General features: G+C 41.3%; 1 protein-coding gene across 1 annotated transcript; it reads left to right on the plus strand.

The window, feature by feature from the left end:
• The first annotated feature begins 2770 nt into the window (after positions 1-2770).
• prodhb (proline dehydrogenase (oxidase) 1b) lies at positions 2771-16320 on the plus strand. Its single transcript, XM_030418286.1, has 14 exons — positions 2771-3130; positions 4798-5006; positions 7308-7342; positions 7435-7584; positions 7751-7815; positions 7918-8034; positions 8197-8270; positions 8685-8766; positions 9294-9386; positions 10433-10579; positions 12762-12937; positions 13837-13935; positions 14056-14144; positions 15068-16320. The coding sequence occupies exons 1-14, from the start codon at positions 2771-2773 to the stop codon at positions 15256-15258; spliced, it is 1887 nt and encodes a 628-aa protein (XP_030274146.1). The 3' UTR covers positions 15259-16320.
• Positions 16321-20524: the final 4204 nt, after the last annotated feature.

The raw sequence follows: 20524 nt of genomic DNA on the forward strand, positions 1-20524 counted from the left end.
GAGGCCTGTGTGCAACGGGGTCTGTTTTAATGGCCGCGGTTAAGAAGACAGCTCGTGGCCTGACTTGTGACAAACTGAAATCAACCCAACATTTTATATGTGGACGATTAGGTCGGAACAATATCCTTTTTCTGTTCTGTGTCGTGAAAATTATGATTATCATTCTTAAAAAGTTGCTTATTTCAAGCATCTCCAACAGTCAAACACAGATAAAGTTACAGTTTCCTGATTTGTATAGATGTTAAATAAGATTTGTAGAACATTTACCTACTTAAAACACTTATTTAAGGTGTTTTTTAATTGATGGATGAGGAGTGTGTTGCTCTGTGTGTGGGGGGGGGGGGTGGCAGTGTTGATGACTACATGTTAGACAATGGCTCCCCCATCTGTTAACGCGAAGTAGTTTTGGCATTTGGCACCCTCCCTGCACTGGATTAATGCAAGGAAGGCCTCCTAAAGCACTGGGAGCTGCAGGGCGGAGCCAAGAGCAAAATCTCCTGATTTTGATTCATTACATCAGATTCATTATAACATACAGTCCAACGTGTTTCTCTGCTACTGATGTGGCCAGGGTCTCTCAAGACCACATCTCATTTTCCAGCTGCTGGCTTCCAAACAGATTCAGGTTCTGAAATACAGTCATTCATTACCTCCTCCACAGAAATGCTGTGACATGTTTGTAATTTCATTTCTGCCAGCATCCATGATCCATATGTCAACAAAACCCTCTGCCAGGATTCAAAACTGAAAACCGCCTTTGACCCCAAACTGTTTGGCAGGTCTTTTTATGAAGGGCTTAACATGAGACATCTATAATGTATGATAAATAATACTTGCTGTTATGACTGTAGAAGAAATACAGATCATGTGTTTAGCAATTCACGTGCATTGTTATGCAGGACAAATATGTTCCAGGGGTGAACTGCGAGTACAATTGCTCAGCTATTATGCAGACTTAAGATTACTTGTCTGTCCAATTGAGCTGAAAGGTAAAGTCCTCATTTTAATTTGTAGCTGTGGCCACCATGTGAGGGCATTTCATGTGGCTGATTGTCATGAATATTGTATCAGTCAATCCCAGGGTGGAAACATTCAGCGTGAGAAGTATTTCGGTCCTTTAAGTAATCATAGCATCGCCACTAAGGACAAAAAGTCTATTACAAGTAAAAGAGTGAACCTGAAGTAGGTTACCTCATCAGCAAAACGTAGGCTACTTCACAAGAGCACTTGTCATGCATAATATCCCCTTTCAGGATGAATGTAAGTCATTATATAAGCATATTCTGTATGTGTATAGAACATAATTCTGTACTTATGTACAATGTGGGCATATTGTACAGTGTGCATTCAGTCAAATGTGCTTTGTGCCTTCACTCTGTTGTCTTGTTATGTCCTTCAGGCTGCTGTTTTGACCCTGTCTTGGCTAGCTCTCACTTGTAAAGGAGATTTAAGTTTCAGTGTGACTTCCTAGTTCAATGCAGATTTTAAACTATCTATCTATCTATCTATCTATCTATCTATCTATCTATCTATCTATCTATCTATCTATCTATCTATTTGTCTGTCTGTCTGTCTGTCTGTCTAATATACCAAGATATATAAGTAGAAAGGGACAAAAGAAGAAAATAGGCTGGTCAGGTACAGTACCAGTACCTCATAAATGTAATTAAGAACAGCAAAATTTGAGTACATTTACTTTTTGTGACCTGAATCAAAATAACTGGTAACTATGGTTTAGTAAATGTACAAGTATTAACTATCGTTTAACTTTACTGCCACAAACCTGTTAACATAAACATAAAATGAATATGACATAAAATAACATGTAAATGTATACAGCTTACTTTGGTTCTTTCCTTCAATGATAGCTTCGCCTACTTGCTAGCAAAATGTTACCTTTAAAGGTGCAGTATCTAGTTTGGGGGAAGGAATTTTAATGAGAAGAGAAAGATCTACAACGACTGATTTTTTTTTTTCAATGCCTGAACAAACTCAGTAAACAAACTCTCTCCATTTTCATTTTTATTCATTCAGTCATTCATTAGAAGGTCAGTTTGAGTATTCATGACTGAATGAACAAACTGACCTTGAAGGTGATATTACTAAGAAAAGTTGACTTTTGAGTCTCATTACCAACTCTTCAAAAACTGATGCTTTAAGATGGGGAAATCCAGAGTACCGTTATTTGACGAGTTGGGCACTTTTAAAGGACGACACAATTTCATACAGTTTTTACTTTCTTTATATGTGGCGGACCCTGCCACCTTTCTAGCATCAGACAGTGATCTGGGGACTTTATTTTCCTCCAAGAACACTTTGTTTGTTCTATTTATAGAATAAATAAATATATCTGAGTTTGTATCATATTGTGAACATCAAAAGTCTTGAGTTTGAATTTCTTCTCCAAAACTACACAGTGCAACTTTAAGCCTTTATAGACACTTGTTGGAGCCCCTCTAGCTGGGTCTGATTATACAGTAAATAAAGCCACGCCAAAAATGAACAGTGGTCAAGTCAAAACTTCCCCAAGAAACCTTCTTCTACATGGAGGGACAGAGGAAGAAGTCCTGCTGGGCGTGCGCACGCTGTGGGAAAAGTTTAGGAGTCAGGAGCAAACCTCTTACGTCACGGGTTCTCCACCAACCAGGTGATGCCGGTGCGACCTGGCGTCCTCTCCTACAGTATGTGTTTACACTGTAGCGCGCGCGGCCGTCAGTCAGTCAGATGTTTGACCTCCACCGCTCGGCTGACACCCACCTCCTCCAGGCTGATGTTTCATGTGAGAACCGTGCCAGCCCTGACACGGGCAGGGGCGGACTTTCCCTTTAAACGCTTGCTCTCCAGCCGAAGACTCCGGTCCACCGTCACCTCCACCTCCACCTCCGCGACCCAGGCGGAGCCGCAGGACGATGTCAGCGGCGCTCGACATGACTCAGCGCGGTCCGAGTTCGACGGACAGCCCGGGAGAGGAGGGAGAGACGGGACCACCACCACCGCTGCTAATGAGATCTCCGTGGACTTTGACCAGACACAGGAGGCGTATAAGAGCAAAGACTCGTTAGAGCTGCTCAGAAGTTTGGTGGTTTTTAAACTCTGCTCCTATGACTTCCTGGTTGATAAGAATAAAGAGGTAAATGGGCGCTGCTTCATCTTCACGTGAAGCCCGGATATGAACCTTTTTTGTTTTTCAGGTGACAGAGGTGGGCGTCTTTAAAGGGGCGCTGTGTAGTTTGGAAGGAAATGAAACTCAGAATTTTAATATTCACAGTATTAATGAGGCAATAATTCAAACTCAGAAATATATATATTTTTTCTCCATAACTGAATAAACAAGCTGTTCTCAGAGGAACATAAGGTCCCCAAAACACTGTTTGAAGCTAGAAAGGTGGCAGGGTCCGCCACATGTAAAACCTTATGGAATTGTGTTGTCCTCTACGGTCGGTTTGTTTATTTAGTTTGTTTGGGCATAGAAAAAAAAAAACAGTGAATAAAGATCTTTCTCTTCTGATTAAAATTGACATAGTGCACCTTTAAATTTAGCATTTTCTTTTAATTTTATGCGCTGGTATTTCTCTAGAACAGGCAGGAAAAGGAGTGTCACCTCAGAGACAAAAACAGGTGTGGGTAGGTATGAAAGAGCAGCAGACCCCAGAGAACTCCAAGTTAAATAGTTCTTATCACCAAATAACGTGCGATTTGGGCTGCAAATAACAATTATTGTCAGATTAGATTATCTGATCAGTGATTCCTGTGATTAACCAATTAGCTTTTAGGTTTAGAAAATAGGAAAAAAAGACTCCAGAATTGTGTTGTTTTGCGAACAACTCAAATATTCATTTTGCTGTCAGAAACCAGTGTACAGAAACCAGAAAATAATCACATTTAAGAGCTGGAATAATAATTTGTTTGCCCTAATAAATTACTTTAACTAATCGGCAATTAATTTAATAGTTGACATCTAATTTACCAATTGTTGCACCTCTACATGCAAAATGGGCACATTTGAATTGTTCACCCTGTCGTTCCACTTAAGGATACGTGTATTTATGGATAATGTATGGATAATAAGCTGTACACAAGCTGTAACTTAAAAGGCCTTATGCAATGTCAAAAAAAGTCAGCTTTATGTCAAAATTGAACCTTTCAGCCTAACTGTTTGTGCCTCAGGGTCAATGTGTCACCCACCTCTCAAGTTACAACCTGTTTTTCCAAACTTGCAAGTAACCTCTCGGCAACCGGTGTTATCTATCCTCTGCTTGATGTCGGCTAATGTTACAGTGTTGTTCATCTGGTAATGTCAATACACAGAATATAAATGGATTGGCAACACGACACACTTTCCATTCACAAAATGTCTCGCAGAACATGTTGCAGTGCACAGTGTTACAGTGCCTTAATATACTTTACTTTACACACTTATCACATCCTTGTGGAATCAATGGAAAACTTGGCAGTGACTGTAAAAAGCAAGGAGCTGCATTAAATGTGAATGATCTTGAGTGTAGCTGCGATGATTCATCCTTTGTCCCTATTTTAGGCTTACATACCATGTGCTGTTTATAGCTCGGGGGTGAGAACATTATTTGAATTCTTCTGCTTATGAAAGATCAACTTGCTTGTTTTTGCCTTTTTTCCCGTAATCCTTCAAGTGAACCTGTTGCCTTCAAAACCTGCCTAGACCGAGACATTACGATTAATGAACTAGATGAAATGGCATTATTAATCATAAATTACAGGTGTATATATACCTGTCAAAATAAAAAAACTGTTTTTAATGCCCTGTGTCTTTTTGCTCAGATAATGGATATAGGTACGAAGCTCCTGGGACAGAAAGCCTTTAACCAGTTCATGAAGATGACATTTTACGGCCAGTTCGTAGCTGGTGAAGACCACATGGCCATCAGGCCGCTGATCCAGAAAAATCAGGCCTTCGGCGTCGGCTCTGTCCTGGATTACAGTGTGGAGGAAGACATCAGCCAAGAGGAGGCTGAGCAGAAAGAGATGGAGTATGCAAGTTGCGATATTAACAAACATTTCAGTAGACATCACATACCAAACATTAGCAGGAATCATTGTGTACAAACATAAATCATTTGAGTTATGTTAAGATACAAAATTTGCTTATGACTGCAAAGATTTTGTCCTGTTTTGATGATTAAATGTTACATGATTTCTGGACAGATTACATTTCCTTGCAGAGTATTTGCCCCTTTGCTTGATGCCAAAAATAGGTTTATGTTAGTGTGCCTCGCAACCAGGAACTAAACGCTCTTTGCAACATGATTTGTTGGCTCAGCCGTGGCCCCTTGTTCTGGATTGGCTGGCAGCAGAGAATCTGTCTCTCGTTAGGAATCCTGTCACATGAGTAGCACAAGGCAGTGGCTATCTAAGCCGATGTGAACTGGATGACAGTGAAGGTTTTATGCAAGAAGTCTCTCTATGCAGCAGCAGTAGCTAATGTTACCTAGGCCGTGAGATCTGTGCGTTCATGCTCCATGAGTAATTAGGACGTCTCGTTGTCCAAAAATGATATTTAGGAATTGCTTTGCGGTTAAATCAGTGAGTGAAATCACTTGAGTGAATATTATTTGATGCACATTTCATTGGAGTGCTGCACTTGTCATATTTACTTTAGCATAAGTATGATAATGATTGGCCCTTTTCTTTTTTAATCTCACATAACATCTCTAGGATTTTAAAGGTCAGATGTATTGAATAAACAAAGCTGTATATTTAAGGCAGTATATTTAAGTGTCTGGCGTTCAAGTCGGTTGACATTGAGTGACAGCTCCACACCAATGTCAGTGTGTGCCAGACAGAATGTCCTCTAATAATGTTTTATTATGTTATCACATTCTGAAAGATGATAAAGCTCCCATACAAGCCCTCTGCTGTGACTTTTTCGACCCTATGTGTACATACACAGTGTTCTTTTTTTTGTTTTTTTGCACCATATCACTGGTAACAAGATACCACTGCACAGCTTTGATATACTTTGTGTTGGGGATGCCTGCTCGGGAAACATCAAAAGAGGTATCACACCTCAGCCTAGAAAGCTTTTGTTTGGCGAACATATACCTTCAAACCGTAAAGCAGGAGGACAGGGCACATTAAGCTGGCTTGATCTCAGTCAGCAGGGTTTGACAGGCACTCCAGTGATCTGTCAAGATAGCAACAACAACATCAGTCAGCACCCTGCAACAGAAAGAAGATATAAGGAACAGAGAGCAGAGAGGCAAGCCCGGGCAAGATGTTGAGAGCATGATACCTCCATTGCGAAGCTTCACTTGTGTAGGACATTTAAACCTAGAAAATATATATACACTGGATTTCACAGATAGGATTTTGTTAATGCAGGCTGCAGATTAATTTTGAGGGCAAGTACTGACAGCTTTGTAAGAGTTGCCAATAACCAATAAAGTGTGCCAGCAGTCAAATTCTATCAAAATGTCCAATTTCATGCCAAAAGATTACCGAAAATCTGCGTTTCTAGCACAATTTGAATTTTTGGCAGTGTGACACAGAAGGCAATTGAAACAGAATTTTAAATCAAGCGCGGTTAAGTTGTGATAGCAGGGTTACTTGCCCCAGCTATTCAGTGCTTTGTGAAATGCTGAGATTGATTTAGGGCTTCGCTGAATGATTTATTTAATAACAGATTACTCCCATCTATTATTTTTGCCATCACTGAATTGTTTTGGCTAAAATAAATGGCCATTTTTTTGTTAAGACTGAATTTCCTGTTGATTGAATAATCAATTAATCGACTAACAGTGTCTGTTTTCATATCTTTTAATTGAAAGTTAACATAAAGAAAACAGTACCGAACAACTTGAGTGAGACAATACAATTTCAGTCAAGTGTAAAAAGGATTCCGTTGCAGTCAAACCCATGTTTCTACAAGAAAAGTAATGTACTATTAAAATTGAGATAACTCCCTGTTGTTTCCTGTTGAGTCCTATTGACGTCTCTGATGTCCAGCATGCTTCATGTTCAGTCATCTGTTTGGTTACATGAGCTCTCCAGTTGAGGGGGGGAGTAGGTCAAGTGTGATTTGACGCTACAACTGCCCTCTCTGGAGGGTCAGCCGGCTGACAGCAGGACAGTTCAGCATATAGGGTCACTAAACACAATGTCAGCTTCTGGCGGGCCATTGCTAAAAGGCCAAAGTGTTCACAGAAAGAGCGCAGCTTCCCAAATTAAATTCCACAAAATGCCTGCGAATGTGATGAAACCTTTTTATAAATGTTGCCCCAATACAAAGCAAATTAACTTATTTTATGATTTTGTTTTTGCTTCCAATGCAGCTCATGCGTCTCTGCTGCAGAGAAAGAGAGCATAGGTAAGCGGGGCTCGTTTTGTTCTCATTTGTGGACACAGTATATGATGTAATTAGAAGTAATAATAGGCATGCAAATTTGTTTTCAACCCCAGGCGAGGACTACAGAGAGAAAAAATATAAAGCGCACAAACAGTTCGGGGACCGTCGTGGGGGAGTGACTGGAGCCCGCACTTATTTCTACGCCAACGAGGCCAAATGTGATCAGCATATGGAGACCTTCATCAAGTGCATCAAGGCATCTGGTAGGTAAACATAGATTAAACTACAGCACTGATGCAACTTTACTGTATGACCTTCTTGGCATATTGCGTTAAAGTTGTAATAGCTCTAATCCTTTACCATTTTACTAATTTAATGTTTTGTCTTTACATCATTTGATTTATTTTAAACCCATGTTCAACCTCTTAGGTGGGAGTTCAATGGATGGGTTTTCTGCCGTCAAAATGACTGCTCTAGGACGACCTCAGTTTCTGGTGAGACGCTAAGATTGTGATTAAAAGGTCAACGCACCAATCTAGCTGATACTCCCGCTGAAGGGACGTGGTCGACTGATGTTGTGCCCCTTTCTTTTAAAGCTCCAGTTCTCAGAGGTCTTAGTTAAATGGAGGCGATTTTTCACCTTCTTGGCATCGCAGCAGGGCAAAGATGGCATGGAGGCCCTAGAGCAGAGGCTGGAGCTGAAACAACTGCAGGTGGAGTTTTTTTGCTCTTCTGTTCTCACGCTGGTTTACTTACTGGTACATGTGTAATCTCCACGGAATGTGACATCCAAAGACATAGATCATCTTGACACTCCTTTTTCAAATGCGAGGGTATTGCTACACATTAGATCTTGTATGTATGTGTCTATCTAGGAATCCCTGACCAAACTGGGTGCGGAAGGTGACTTCTCTGGCTGGTTTAGTGGCAGGAAGGAGGAATGTTCAGGGTAAGCATGAACACAAACGACCCAAGTACACAAGAAATATCTGTAAAGCAATATCTACTGTGTATTCAAGGCAAGTTAGAGGCTACTTTTAATCGATGAAAATTGTACAAGTGAGCTGAATACAAATTTCCAAATGATTTGTTTAAAATGATAGGGTAGTTTGATTTCCCAAACATCTACTGCTGACATGTGTTTGCATTTCAAATGTGTTTGAATTTGCATAATATAGAAAGACAACACAGATGGAATAAGATCAAAACCAGCTTTTAAACCACAGCGAGAAAAGTGTGAACTATTTGATTACAACTTAATATTAATATTAAAGGGCATTAATGAAAAAAATAATAATTTAGCCAAGGCAATCAGAATATTTTAGCCTACTGTACAAAACTTTTCTACCCTCTGCCTCGACAGAACCATTGATGTGCTCGACTGGAACAGCCTGATAGATGACAGAACAAAGATATCAGACCTGCTGGTCGTCCCAAATGTGGAGGTCAGTAGCATAAAACACTGAGACAGATAGAGAGAGGGAGAGAGAAATGTTCTGCAAATAAATGCAACTAAAAGAATACAATCTTCAAACATAATTCAAGACCCAAATTAATAATTGAGTTGCTTTTTGCTTAACAGGTTACAGCAGGCAGATGATTGTAAATATCAGCAGCACCTTGAATTGAAAGCAGTTCAGTGAGATGCACTGCAGCTGTCTACGTCTGTCATGTATCAGTGTTTCATTAATGTGTAAAATGTTTCCTCCATCTTTATTTATGATAAAGACCTATCAGAAAAACAGTGAAACAAAATCTAACGTATCTTAGATTATTATAATAACTGATATCCACACTGTCAAGGAGCCCTTTTGAATATTCAGTATTTGGGTGAGTTACTTCCAACATTTCTGTCGACCTTGGACTAAAGACAGCTGAAGGGTGGATAAGAAGCACTAATAGGTTTCATGCTGTGTGGTATTTGGTTCATTAGCATCTCACGGTGCACACTCTCTGGGGTTTGTTTGCCCAGCTAGGTAAACTGGAACCTCTGCTAGAGACATTCACTGTAGAGGAGGAGAGGCAAATGAAGCGGATGTTACAACGCATGGACGTCTTAGTCAAGGTAAATGTACACAGAAACTACAAAGACTGATCACTGAACATAAATATACACGCACTTGATAGCAAATTGCATTTGCTGTTGATCTGCAACCAACAAGTATGTGTAGCTGAGGCAAATGTGGAACGCTTATTGGTTAAATGGATGTTTATTATGTAAATCATCACTACACTGCTGTGCCATGTTCAGCAGCATAGTGATAATTTATAGCTAGCTGTGTGCCTTTTTTTTGTTTAGCGCTTTAATCTATCGTTTTTTTTTTGTGATGCTTATACAGAAGGTAGACATACACTCACTGATACGAGTAAATGTTTTATAATCAGTACAAATGTGTTGCTAGCAACTGTGTAAACATGAAGTGGTTAAAGTTTCCCATCACTCAACTTAAGTCAATCTGAGTCCAGAAAGGCCCAGTATGGAATGAGTCTCTCTGGAGGCTGGCTTGTTTATTGGGGCAGGTGCAATCACCTTTTGTGGAGTCCATTTTTAACTTTACCTGGGCCCCACTTCTGTCCCACCTCCATTAGGGAGATGTGTTTTAAAGCACCTGAATGAACAAACAGAAGTGGAAAGAACAAACAAACCTTGGTGCTGAAAACACAAGGGAGACTTGGTAGAAGTCCCCAGAGGCTGTTACAGCTAAATGTTTTAAAATAACAAATTATTCATTTTGGTGCCGTTACCAGTCAGTCATTTGCACCTGAAGGCAGTGGTGCTATAGCTGAGAGAGCAGCCCAGTTAGACCGGTTCTCTGTTAGTAAGTAAGACAGTAGAAGAGGGATAACACTTTGTTTGGATTTGGCTGGCTGGCTATTCAGCTACAGAGTGTATCTTTTGTTGAAACACATTTTTCTATTCATAAAGTCTTTGTCATTTTCCATGAACCGACCCATCACAGCCTAGGTGGGGCAGGCCATTAACAAAGAGTTGACATGCTACATGAATGCTTATGATTAAGTCCCACCCTGCACATTTTAACCCCAGCATAATAAACAATGTTGTCTGATGTTATACTGAATAATAAATAAGATCATTTTGTTTTATTCCAGCATGCCAACGAGAACGGTGTTCGCCTGATGGTGGATGCAGAGCAAACCTACTTCCAGCCGGCTATCAGCAGACTGACATTAGAGATGCAGAGGATCTACAACAGAGAAAAGCCTGTCATCTTCAACACGTACCAATGCTACCTCAAGGTCAGAATCTGCGGCTGGCAAAAAAGACCATAGATGTGAGATGGAAAGTGTAAATTATGTATATGCGCACAAAGCAAGCAGACACAACAGTCACTGTATAATTCCCGAGATGGATAATACTCTGTGACAAATCATTTAACACCAGATTTCAATGTGTCAACATCACGATGAGTCAGCTTAACCGAGGATGAAACAGCAACACGAAGGAGCGGATAATGTTGGAGGGAATTTTGGTTCTTTATTTAAATGTTCTTTAAATACACCATCTCAAATGAGATACTGTTTAAATCGTAGTAGAGTGTCATTTATGAGATTAACTACATTTGTTCTCACTTTATTATTATTCTCAAAAGAACATAGGCTCACCATATTGTCATTGAATATCACTTATTACCTGTGGGATGATATAAAACTCTATTCCTTATTTTGAGTTCCACTTTGTCACAGTTAGTTGCTGTGTGTAATCATAAACAACTCCTTTGCTGTTTGTAGAAGTAATGCAGAGATGTAACAATGTTTGTCCAACTTATTTTGTCTGCACTAGTTCTAATTGGCAGGCAATCCTCATGTCTGTTCAATAAGTTTATTCAAGTGACCTAAAACTAACCTAAACATTAAAACTAGGTGTGAAGGAGTTTTAGTTAATTGACACAAAAGCAAGGAAAAAAAGCAGGAAAAAATGGAAATGTTCTATCATGGTCAAACTTGTTAACACAACAAGCATCAGAAGGCATTCGTATGTTTATGAGACTGACATGTCAACATGACTTAGTCATTTGCCAAGTGCTGTGTTTGTTAATATTGCAATATTTATTGTAATATGTATTCTGAACACCTGAATTTCACAGCCCCCAATTAAAACTTAACATTTTAAAACAATAAAAACTAAACTGAAACAGGAAAACCAACACTGGAAACTAGGGATGTCCGGGATCGGAGCCGATCTGGGCATTTTTCCGCTGATCGGAATCGGCAATTTTGAACGTGGACCCAAGCCCGATATTTTTATTATTTTTTTTTTTTTAACGTCAGAGCACAATTTGTGGCAGAACGCAGACGCGCGCGTGGCGTTGCTCTGGCAAACCTGTGAATAAAGTGTCTGCAGTGTGGAAATAACGTCAATTAGAAAGCGAAAGTGGTCCAACGGCGACATGTAACATCTGCTATATGGCCGTTTCGGGGAGCTGCATTTTACTACTCATTTGATACAGCATATACAAAACAAAAACTCATAGAATACAACGTGTTCACTCGAGAGTACAGGCAAGGAGACACACGCAGCAAACAGTCGCGGATACTTTCAGTTATGAGAAATATCCTCAGCGACATGTCCACAAATAATACAGAGAGGGTCATCAAATTAATCGCTCTGGAAAACCAGCTCATCTCCGTGGTAGAGGATCAGGGTTTTCTTCGTCACCTGGAGTTTTTGAATCCCCGGTATGCCCTACCATCTCTGCATTACATTTATTCCACTTTCGAGTTACAACATGCCGGTATATGCGCACTAGTTTCGTGGGTCTCATACAGCAGAGCATGTAAAGCAAGCAATCCAGGGGATGCTGAACGCGTTAATAGACAAGTAACGTGTCCACGTCATTTTATGTGACAACATAAAGTACATGAAATAAGCAAAGGATGATATGGAGGTACCAAGCGTGAGCTGCGTCTCACACACACTTCAGCTGGCTGTACACGAGGGTCTGCTGTCACAGTGCAGCATCACACACTCACCTGCTAACACAAGGAAGGTGGAGGCCAATGTTGTAATAGCATATGCAGAATAAGAAAGAGCCATATGAAAGTATAGACTTTGTTTCAACAAAATAATAAAAACCTATTAAGGAACAGCTTAGATGCAGGTACTTTTTTTCTTAATACAGCTGTATTATCTAGGAAAATATTAGTTAAGGCTAAGTATCGGATCAGGACTCGGTATCGGCAGATACTAAATATTAAAGGACTTGGATCGGGATAGGGGTAAAAAAAACCTGATCGGGACATCCCTACTGGAAACTAAATTAAATTGAAAACTGAATAGAAAACGAACATTTAAAATTGATAGGCTGATACATGATGTAAGGCAAATGTGACACTCAACTTGATATTGAAAATGACTGCAAGTATTTCAGTTAATTGGTGCTATAGACAGAGTCATCCTTCTTTTTGTTTCGCTCTGCAGGAGGCCTTTGACAATGTAACAATGGACGTAGAATTGTCTCGGCGTGAGGGTTGGCATTTTGCTGCCAAGCTCGTACGAGGGGCCTACATGTATCAGGAGCGAGAGAGGGCTGAAGAGATCGGTTATGAGGACCCTATTAACCCTGATTATGAGTCTACTAACCGAATGTACCACAGGTAAGACACTCGTTTCTGTGTTTTACTGGCAAACTCTGAACTAAATTTAGTCCTTGCAGCCAAACCAAGCTCTCATTTCCTCGTAAGTTCCTCCTGAAGCTGTTTGCTAATACCGTAGCCTTTTATTATGAGAGTTTAGAGTTAAATGTCACACACTTTATTAAGTTCTGCCACACCGTTTTCCTGTGTGGTTCGCAGATTGAAACTTGCCACTTTCTAGGCACAAATGCACTGCAATGGACAGCACAGGGATTACATTTTCTAGGAAGGCGGTCCCTCAATTGGAATTACCGGGTTCAACATCTCGTGTCAGCAAGCTTTCACCCTGTTGACTTGTGCAAGTAACATAAGCTCCAGGAGTGTTGTGTTGTAACTAATTACTTAGATTCCTAGTTTAAGGCGAGCTAAGAAAAAATCCCCCTGTGGAGATCAATATGTTTTGCAAAAAAAAAAGAGGAAAGGCCACCCTCAAGCCTTCAGTTGGAGTTTGAGGTAAACATCAACACAGGACAGATACAAAGTTTGGCTTATGGGGCTACAGCACAGCGTGAGGTAGGATTTAAGAATATGCAGATGGCGGTAAAATACATGCATATTAACACAGCTGTGCTAGCAGGATGGATTAGTTTGGATTTCAGTGTTTAGGGTCATTTTTACTGTTGAGTTGTGTAAAGATAGTCCTGCGGCACATTATGAATCTCACATGCGATAATGAGGAAGATTTGTTTGGATGAGTTATAAAACACTGTAAGCCACAATATGCATCCAGTAAATACTATTTTAATATTTTATTGCAAATAGTTTACTAGAAGACCGTTGTGGTTATTCCCACCTCATAGTTTTGCCAAGACAACAGCACTGTAAAACAACTTCCTCGTGTGTTTGTGTGTTTGTCTAAGATGTCTGGACTATGTGCTGGATGAGATTGCTCTCAGTGGAAATGCCAACGTGATGGTAGCTTCCCATAACGAGGACACGGTGAAACACACCTTGAGGAGGTACGGTTTCAACTCCCAACACGCGCCGCTGAAAAACACTCACATTTTTTGTACACAGCCTCGCATCTGTATAAACCAAGTTATTAATTATTCAAGTCTCTCTCTCTTTCTCCTCACCAGAATGAATGAGCTGGGTCTTGTACCGACAGACAACAAGGTGTACTTTGGTCAGTTGCTGGGAATGTGCGACCAGATCAGCTTCCCATTGGGTGAGAAAAGCACACACAAAACAAACTCCACAGTAGCCCGATGACAAGGCACCTCACAGGATGGTTTGACGGTTTAAGTTCACCCTCGGAGTGATTTTTATCCGCCACCCTCCCCTATAACTCTCACCTGCATCTCAGCCGCACGTATATACCCCTCTCACTCTCTATGACTGAATGAAGTGCACATGCAGGAGTCCGTCTGCAGCCCGTAACATGACATATGAACTGAGACACCTCGGTATTGACAAGCTGTCTTAACAAAGCGCTGCTGCTGGCTCCCACCACTTTGTTTGTCAGTCAAAGGCAGACAGAGTGGCGGCAGGCGGTTGTCTATCACCGTGAGGCTCAAGTTGAAACCTTGACCGGTATTGATGTAAATAGACACACGTGTTTCTTGGCTGTCTTCTCAGGGGGTAGAGCAGCCAGTGCCGGGTATTTGAAACAATACAGAAGTTGTTATATTGAGATCTTTATTATTTACTTTTTCTTTTTTATCATGTCATTATTTTATGTTTTGCTAGCAATTGTAGATTAGTTAAAAGGGACATTTATTTCAGTGGACTTGATGAGTGAGCCTGACTGGCAGACAGTGGCAGCTGTCCTAATTCAAACGCTGCAAACTGAGGGCGTCTGTGCAGATGCGATAAACCCGGCTGATTAGAAGGATTTGTCGAAGTCATTAAGGGAGGGAAGCCTGTTGAGATGACATTCAGTTGTGATGTGCTCTCTGGAGTTTGTTTGGAATAAACCTGTTATAAATGTTGTCGTCCTGAAATCGTAAGAACCGAAATGGGAGCTAGTCGATCAAAATGTTTGTACATGAAAAGAGAATTATTTTAATTCATCAACATTTAGCATCTTCATCCATATCATGCCGCCTTTCACTGTTGTTTTTTATCCCATCCTGTCCACCTCAACCCCAGGCCAGGCAGGCTTCCCCGTCTATAAGTACGTCCCCTACGGGCCGGTGAACGAGGTGATGCCCTACCTGTCTCGGAGAGCCCAGGAGAATCGAGGCTTCATGAGGGGAGCCCAGAAGGAGAGGGATCTGCTGTGGCAGGAGCTGAAACGCAGACTTGCCTCTGGGGAGCTTCTCTACAGACCAGCGTACTGAAAACATGGAAGAAGAGACAAAGAGGAGAGGGTGTCAACGTATTGAGATTTTCTTTTTTTTTCATCTTCCCTGGTTGACGGCTGCTGCTGTGGCTGTCTGCTCTGTCTCTTCCTAGATGTAGATCTCCTGTTCCAGCCTGTTCTGGAGATTTCTTTTTGCTGATGGACCTTTTCGGGGTGTCACTCTCTCTTTCTCCGTTGTTTTTTTTCTCCGTTTTGTTCTCCCTCCATCTTCTCTTCCATGAACTGCTCATGTACTCTCTATTACTTTCCTTTATCCACCTCTGCATCCATAAGCATCCCTCATGTTGTCTTCCCCGTTGTCTATAGAGCTCTGGTATCCATCAAGTGGGCATCTTTACTGCTCCAAAAGGACTCCCTAAAATGTCAACGAGACCGGGGCGGGCGTCTCATTTTATCGCCCTATTTATCTTGGAGAGGGGACAACAATAATAAAAATAACAGGCTTGATTTAAATGGTAGTAAAGGAAACATCAATATATTCGCCTCCTACGGTATATTATGTTTTTTTTGACTCTTGGAGAGCCGCACAGCCCCCACAAGGAGGCCTCTCTGCACTGTATATTTGTGTGCTGTGTTTGAGGCTGCACTGCCGGTTTGAAAATGATACCCGTTTATGAATCAATGAGAAAAGTATAAACAGTTTGTCACGGCACATCCCTCTTCTTCTGAGAGTGCAGCGCTTTTGTTATTGTATTTACCGGAGGAGGATATATTCTCGGTCACTGAGGTGTTGCGAGGGAGCGTTCAGCATTCGGGATTCAGTGAGTGAATCTCCTTTGTAATGCAGACGCCTGCAAGTCTGGCAAGGCTGTTGTTGTTGTTTTTTTTTTTGTTTTTTTTTTATAGCACAAGATAATATGCAAGGGAATAAAAAGTTAGATGGGTTTGGTCCTAATGTGTTTGGATGGAATTTACACTGTGCAATTTCTGTCTTTGATGATGTAAGTATGTCTGACACAGGCGATTACATTTGTTGGTTTTACAGTACATGCCTCACTCTGTGAAATCGCTCAGTGAATAAATATGCATTGTACGAACAGCTTCACAATTTTTTTTTTGAAAAGGAGAACTGAACGTCATCGACCGCGTTATCGCAGCTGTGAGCTATTTTGTACAGCTCGGGCTGTTTTGGGTTTCAATTCCGCGACGTCTTCCGCTCGCTTATTGATACACAATTAGTATTTGAGTCAGAGGGTAACCAAGCTTCATGATAATTACGGCCTTGTCATTTTATGAGAGCAGTCAGCGCTCTGTAGACTGTCATTTAATTACCCATGATGCTACGCTCAATACAGATCACAGAAATTGGATGCATTAATCATTACTCAGAAGAAACTTTAGTGGCTGTTAAGTTTTACTGAGGCAAAGCGCCACAGAGCTGTCACTGCCGCTGTATTCTATCGGTTTAATTAAGAATCAAGTCTACTTTTGATGCAAGATGCGCCTCTGGGTATACATTTGCCAACAAATCCCTTCTCGCAGGACACTCAGACGTTCCTGGTTAGCTTCAGTCGCGCAGACTACTTAGAGGACACATTATAGTGTGAAAAATTCTACACTAGTTCAGAGTCAGTCAAAGCCAGCATGGGCTCAGCATATTCTTCGGCGCTGGGACTTATCAACACTTCTCCCTACATTAAAGCACACAGGCATGTAATGGAGTCAGCCAGGGCTAATTTACTTTACGTAATGAATGTTGACTTTGTATTATGCAAGACGTGAAGGATGGCATACTTAACTGATTTCTTTGGGCTCCTCAGCCATTGGTTTCACACGGTCTGACATCTTAGATTCCTTGTTAGACTCTGCCCTTAGCTTTGTGGTTTCAGTGGGACCACACAGCGCTCCTGTGGTGTGACAGGCCCCTGATTTGAAAACACACTGCACGCTGTTTTCCTGGTTTGGGGAATTTTTTAAAGAATTTGTTTCCCTGTAGCACAATGGTTGGATTGGCTCGCTGTGCAGTTCAGCAAGCGATTTCTAATCAGCGCTTGTGTGCCAATAGATGAACTGACAGTAAGGAGTACGGTGGCTTTGAGCCGCCCAGGAGTATTGTGCATTTTTATCTTTTGACAGCAAACTGAGAGATTACCAGCTCAAAGTGCACAAAATAGACAAACAGGGCCCATGCACATTTAGTTCAATAGCTGTAATCAAACCCTCAATAATGAGATGATGTTTAAACTTTATTTCACTCTGGGGGGCTGTGAACGATGTGAGAAATCATTGTGCAAAATACAGCAGCAGGACTGAATCAAAACAAAATATCTTGGAAAAGTAGATAGGGAGTTATCAGTCGTCACGTTCGGGATGTTGCCCCACCTTAAACGTTTTCTCTCAGCGATTTGATCTTCTCACCTCTTAAACATTTTCTTTAGAAGATTCATAGCGATGGGAGCAGTACTCACTGCCTAAATAACAGAACAGGAAGAAAAGGAGAACTTGAACAACAGAACTGTATATCCTGATATTGCAAGTCAGAATGACAAGCATGGTATAATTCAGTATACTATTGGCATCAGTGAAATTCAGCAAGACATGATGTCAGTATTTTAACACATCCAAAGCTAACTTGGCTCATATGAATAACAAAGATGAAAGTTGTTAACTTTCTATAATTACCTGACATTTGACTTGTATATCACACTCTATATCTGTACAATTATCATATTGCTACAGTGGGAGCCAGTTAGCTCAGTGGTTCCCAAAGTGGTGGTGCGATGAAGCAAAATGGATGAGGCATGGTGCAGCACTGAAGTTTGTGACAGGTCTCCCAGATAAATGAATCTGCACCAAACAAGACAGCTAACAAGACAAAGACAAGAAAATATATCTCTCCCCCCGCTTAACCAACAAATGGTGGGTAATGAAGAGAGACCATAGTGTGTTGTGTGTCTTAAAATATTAGCTTTTTTCCCAGTGAAGTGTCAATTTATGAAAGACATAAATGCTATCACACAGTAAAACTTGAGAAGATGCAAGTTTTTAAGGAGACTTCCCTGTTTCCAGTGGGGTATCATACTGAAGTTGCTGTTCCATATTAATTACAGACAATCTTTCAAATAATTTCTTTTTGCTAGCCGAAGACGTATGTGTTTGGCAATAGTGTTATCTACAAAATGATGTCCCTGCAGAAAAAAAGTTTGGGTTTAACAAGAAACAAGGAAGTCCCCGCGCCGAGCAAAGAATCCTGCTGGATTGTGTACTTCCAAGGTGCAGATCTTGTTGCAAACTGTGAGAGTAAAGCTAACTGTTTCCCGTTTCCAGTCTTCGTGCTGAGTGAAGCTAACCAGATGCTAGTGAAATCTACATTTTTACCTGCTAAGTGAGTCCTTCAGGCCTTGATACACAGAGAGACATGAAATTAACGGTCATATCGAGAACATATTTATTTGGATGAATCAAGATAAAACTTATACATCTACAGAGCTTGTAGAAAGGTGCAGAATAAAAGTAAAGATTTTTTTTAAGTAAAGCTGCAGGTTTACTATAACCAGACCACAGCAGCAACACTCCATCAAAAGGTCATTAGCGTTAGGCTATTTGTTCCTGTAGACTAGTTTACCTTCACTGTTTTTTGGGGTCGGGGGGGTTTTATCTGAAATAGCCGCTATAGCCCAAAGCTGAAGACGCTTCGACTATTGTGCGCATGAAGAATGTGACCTCTGACCACTGATAGCTCTCTGACAACCATGTTTCAGGCTGTAAAACGTGTTCAAGCAGTTGATGTGTGTAGATTGTCTCGCATAACAAAAGGAATCAATATAATGAGCTTGTGATCCAGAATTACTACAAGCGGCTTGTGAAAGGGCGACCGGTGAGCGGCTGGATGATGCCGAAGAAAAGTCGAGGAGATGGTCAGGTTTTCCAATTTTACATTTTCTTTATTCACTGCACTCAGATATCAGACAACAGACGAAAGTATGGTGAGCGTCATAGGTTTAACCAGCAACACCGACAGATGGTAAAATGGCTCCTTATATACTGTGCTACCAATTAACCATGACTGGACTCTTCCACTACTGAGGTAAATTTACATCTGCCCAAATGGCTATTCAACCAAGTGACACTTTCCCCTTTTACCTTTAGCACAAACGCTTCACCCCTCTTCTGTTCCTGATGTGCCCCTGCCAATAAATCTATAAAATACATTTACAATAAATAACAGAACCACCAAACATTTGAAATCCCCCCCCCCCTTCCTATCCGGCCACTTGGTCTCTCCCGGAACGTTTATCACGGTGCCCGTGCCCCCGGGGGAATCTTTTGGCCGCGCACCCTGGAGCAGACACAGGACCGGACAGGTAAGTGTTAACACAAACAACTTCGTACTCGTACAGCATTCACACTTATACCACCCGCTATTGCACCACACATATTTACCAATAAACTCTGCACATGCTTCACACTGTTATCCTCTCAATTACACACAGTCTTTCCGTCGGAGCTCAACTTCGCTCTACTCTCTTGCAGGCGGAGTTGATTGCCGAGTGCCGCACCTGCCCGAAGACATGCAATCACCTGCGGTCACAAGGTCTAATAAATAACTCAACTATTCAATAAAAGAGTACTGTAAATATCTGTATGAACTGTGCAAATACGCAATGTGCAAAATGTACTGTGCAAACTTGGCAAATAAAGTGCTATCGTGACTAAAGTGCAAAGTGCAGTCATTACTGTACCTTCCGAGTTATTGTGCAAAAGAACATAATTACCCACATGTGCAAAATGTACAAGTAACGAAATGCACTTCGTTACATTTCCTCCCCCCTCTCCCGAAGGAGAACAGTACCTCAGTCCTCAGACATTCTCGACAGACAGTCTGCCACCACATTGGACTTCCCTGACCTATAATGAACAGTGAAGTCATACGGCTGCAGGGCCAGGTACCACCCAGCAATACGCATGTTGGCATCCCTCATGCGATGCAGCCACTGCAAAGCTCGGTGGTCAGTCTCCAAGAAAAAATGTCTTCCCAGCAGATAGTATCTGAGGGTGTCGATTGCCCACTTCATCGCCAAGCACTCCTTCTCCACCGTCGAGTATCTTCTCTCCCTGTCCAGCAGTTTCCGACTCAAAAACACCACAGGTCTGTTCTCTCCCTCCACCTCCTGCAGCAGCACCGCTCCCAGGCCCACTCCAGAAGCATCTGTCTGCAGGGTGAATGGCTTGTCGAAGTCTGGACTGTGGAGCACCGATTGAGTGCAGACGGCATCTTTGAGGTCTTGGAAGGCTCTGTCACA

This window comes from Sparus aurata, chromosome 5 (genome assembly GCF_900880675.1).
Source record: "Sparus aurata chromosome 5, fSpaAur1.1, whole genome shotgun sequence".
In the NCBI taxonomy this organism is placed as follows: Eukaryota; Metazoa; Chordata; class Actinopteri; order Spariformes; family Sparidae; genus Sparus; species Sparus aurata.

Bases quoted from the DNA above. Each gene is read 5' to 3' on its own strand.
- prodhb (XM_030418286.1), top strand. From the start codon at position 2,771: ATGTTTCATGTGAGAACCGTGCCAGCCCTGACACGGGCAGGGGCGGAC. The intron at 7,585-7,750 runs GTAGGTAAACAT...TCAACCTCTTAG, and splicing joins CAAGTGCATCAAGGCATCTG to GTGGGAGTTCAATGGATGGG. The intron at 12,938-13,836 runs GTAAGACACTCG...TGTTTGTCTAAG, and splicing joins ACTAACCGAATGTACCACAG to ATGTCTGGACTATGTGCTGG.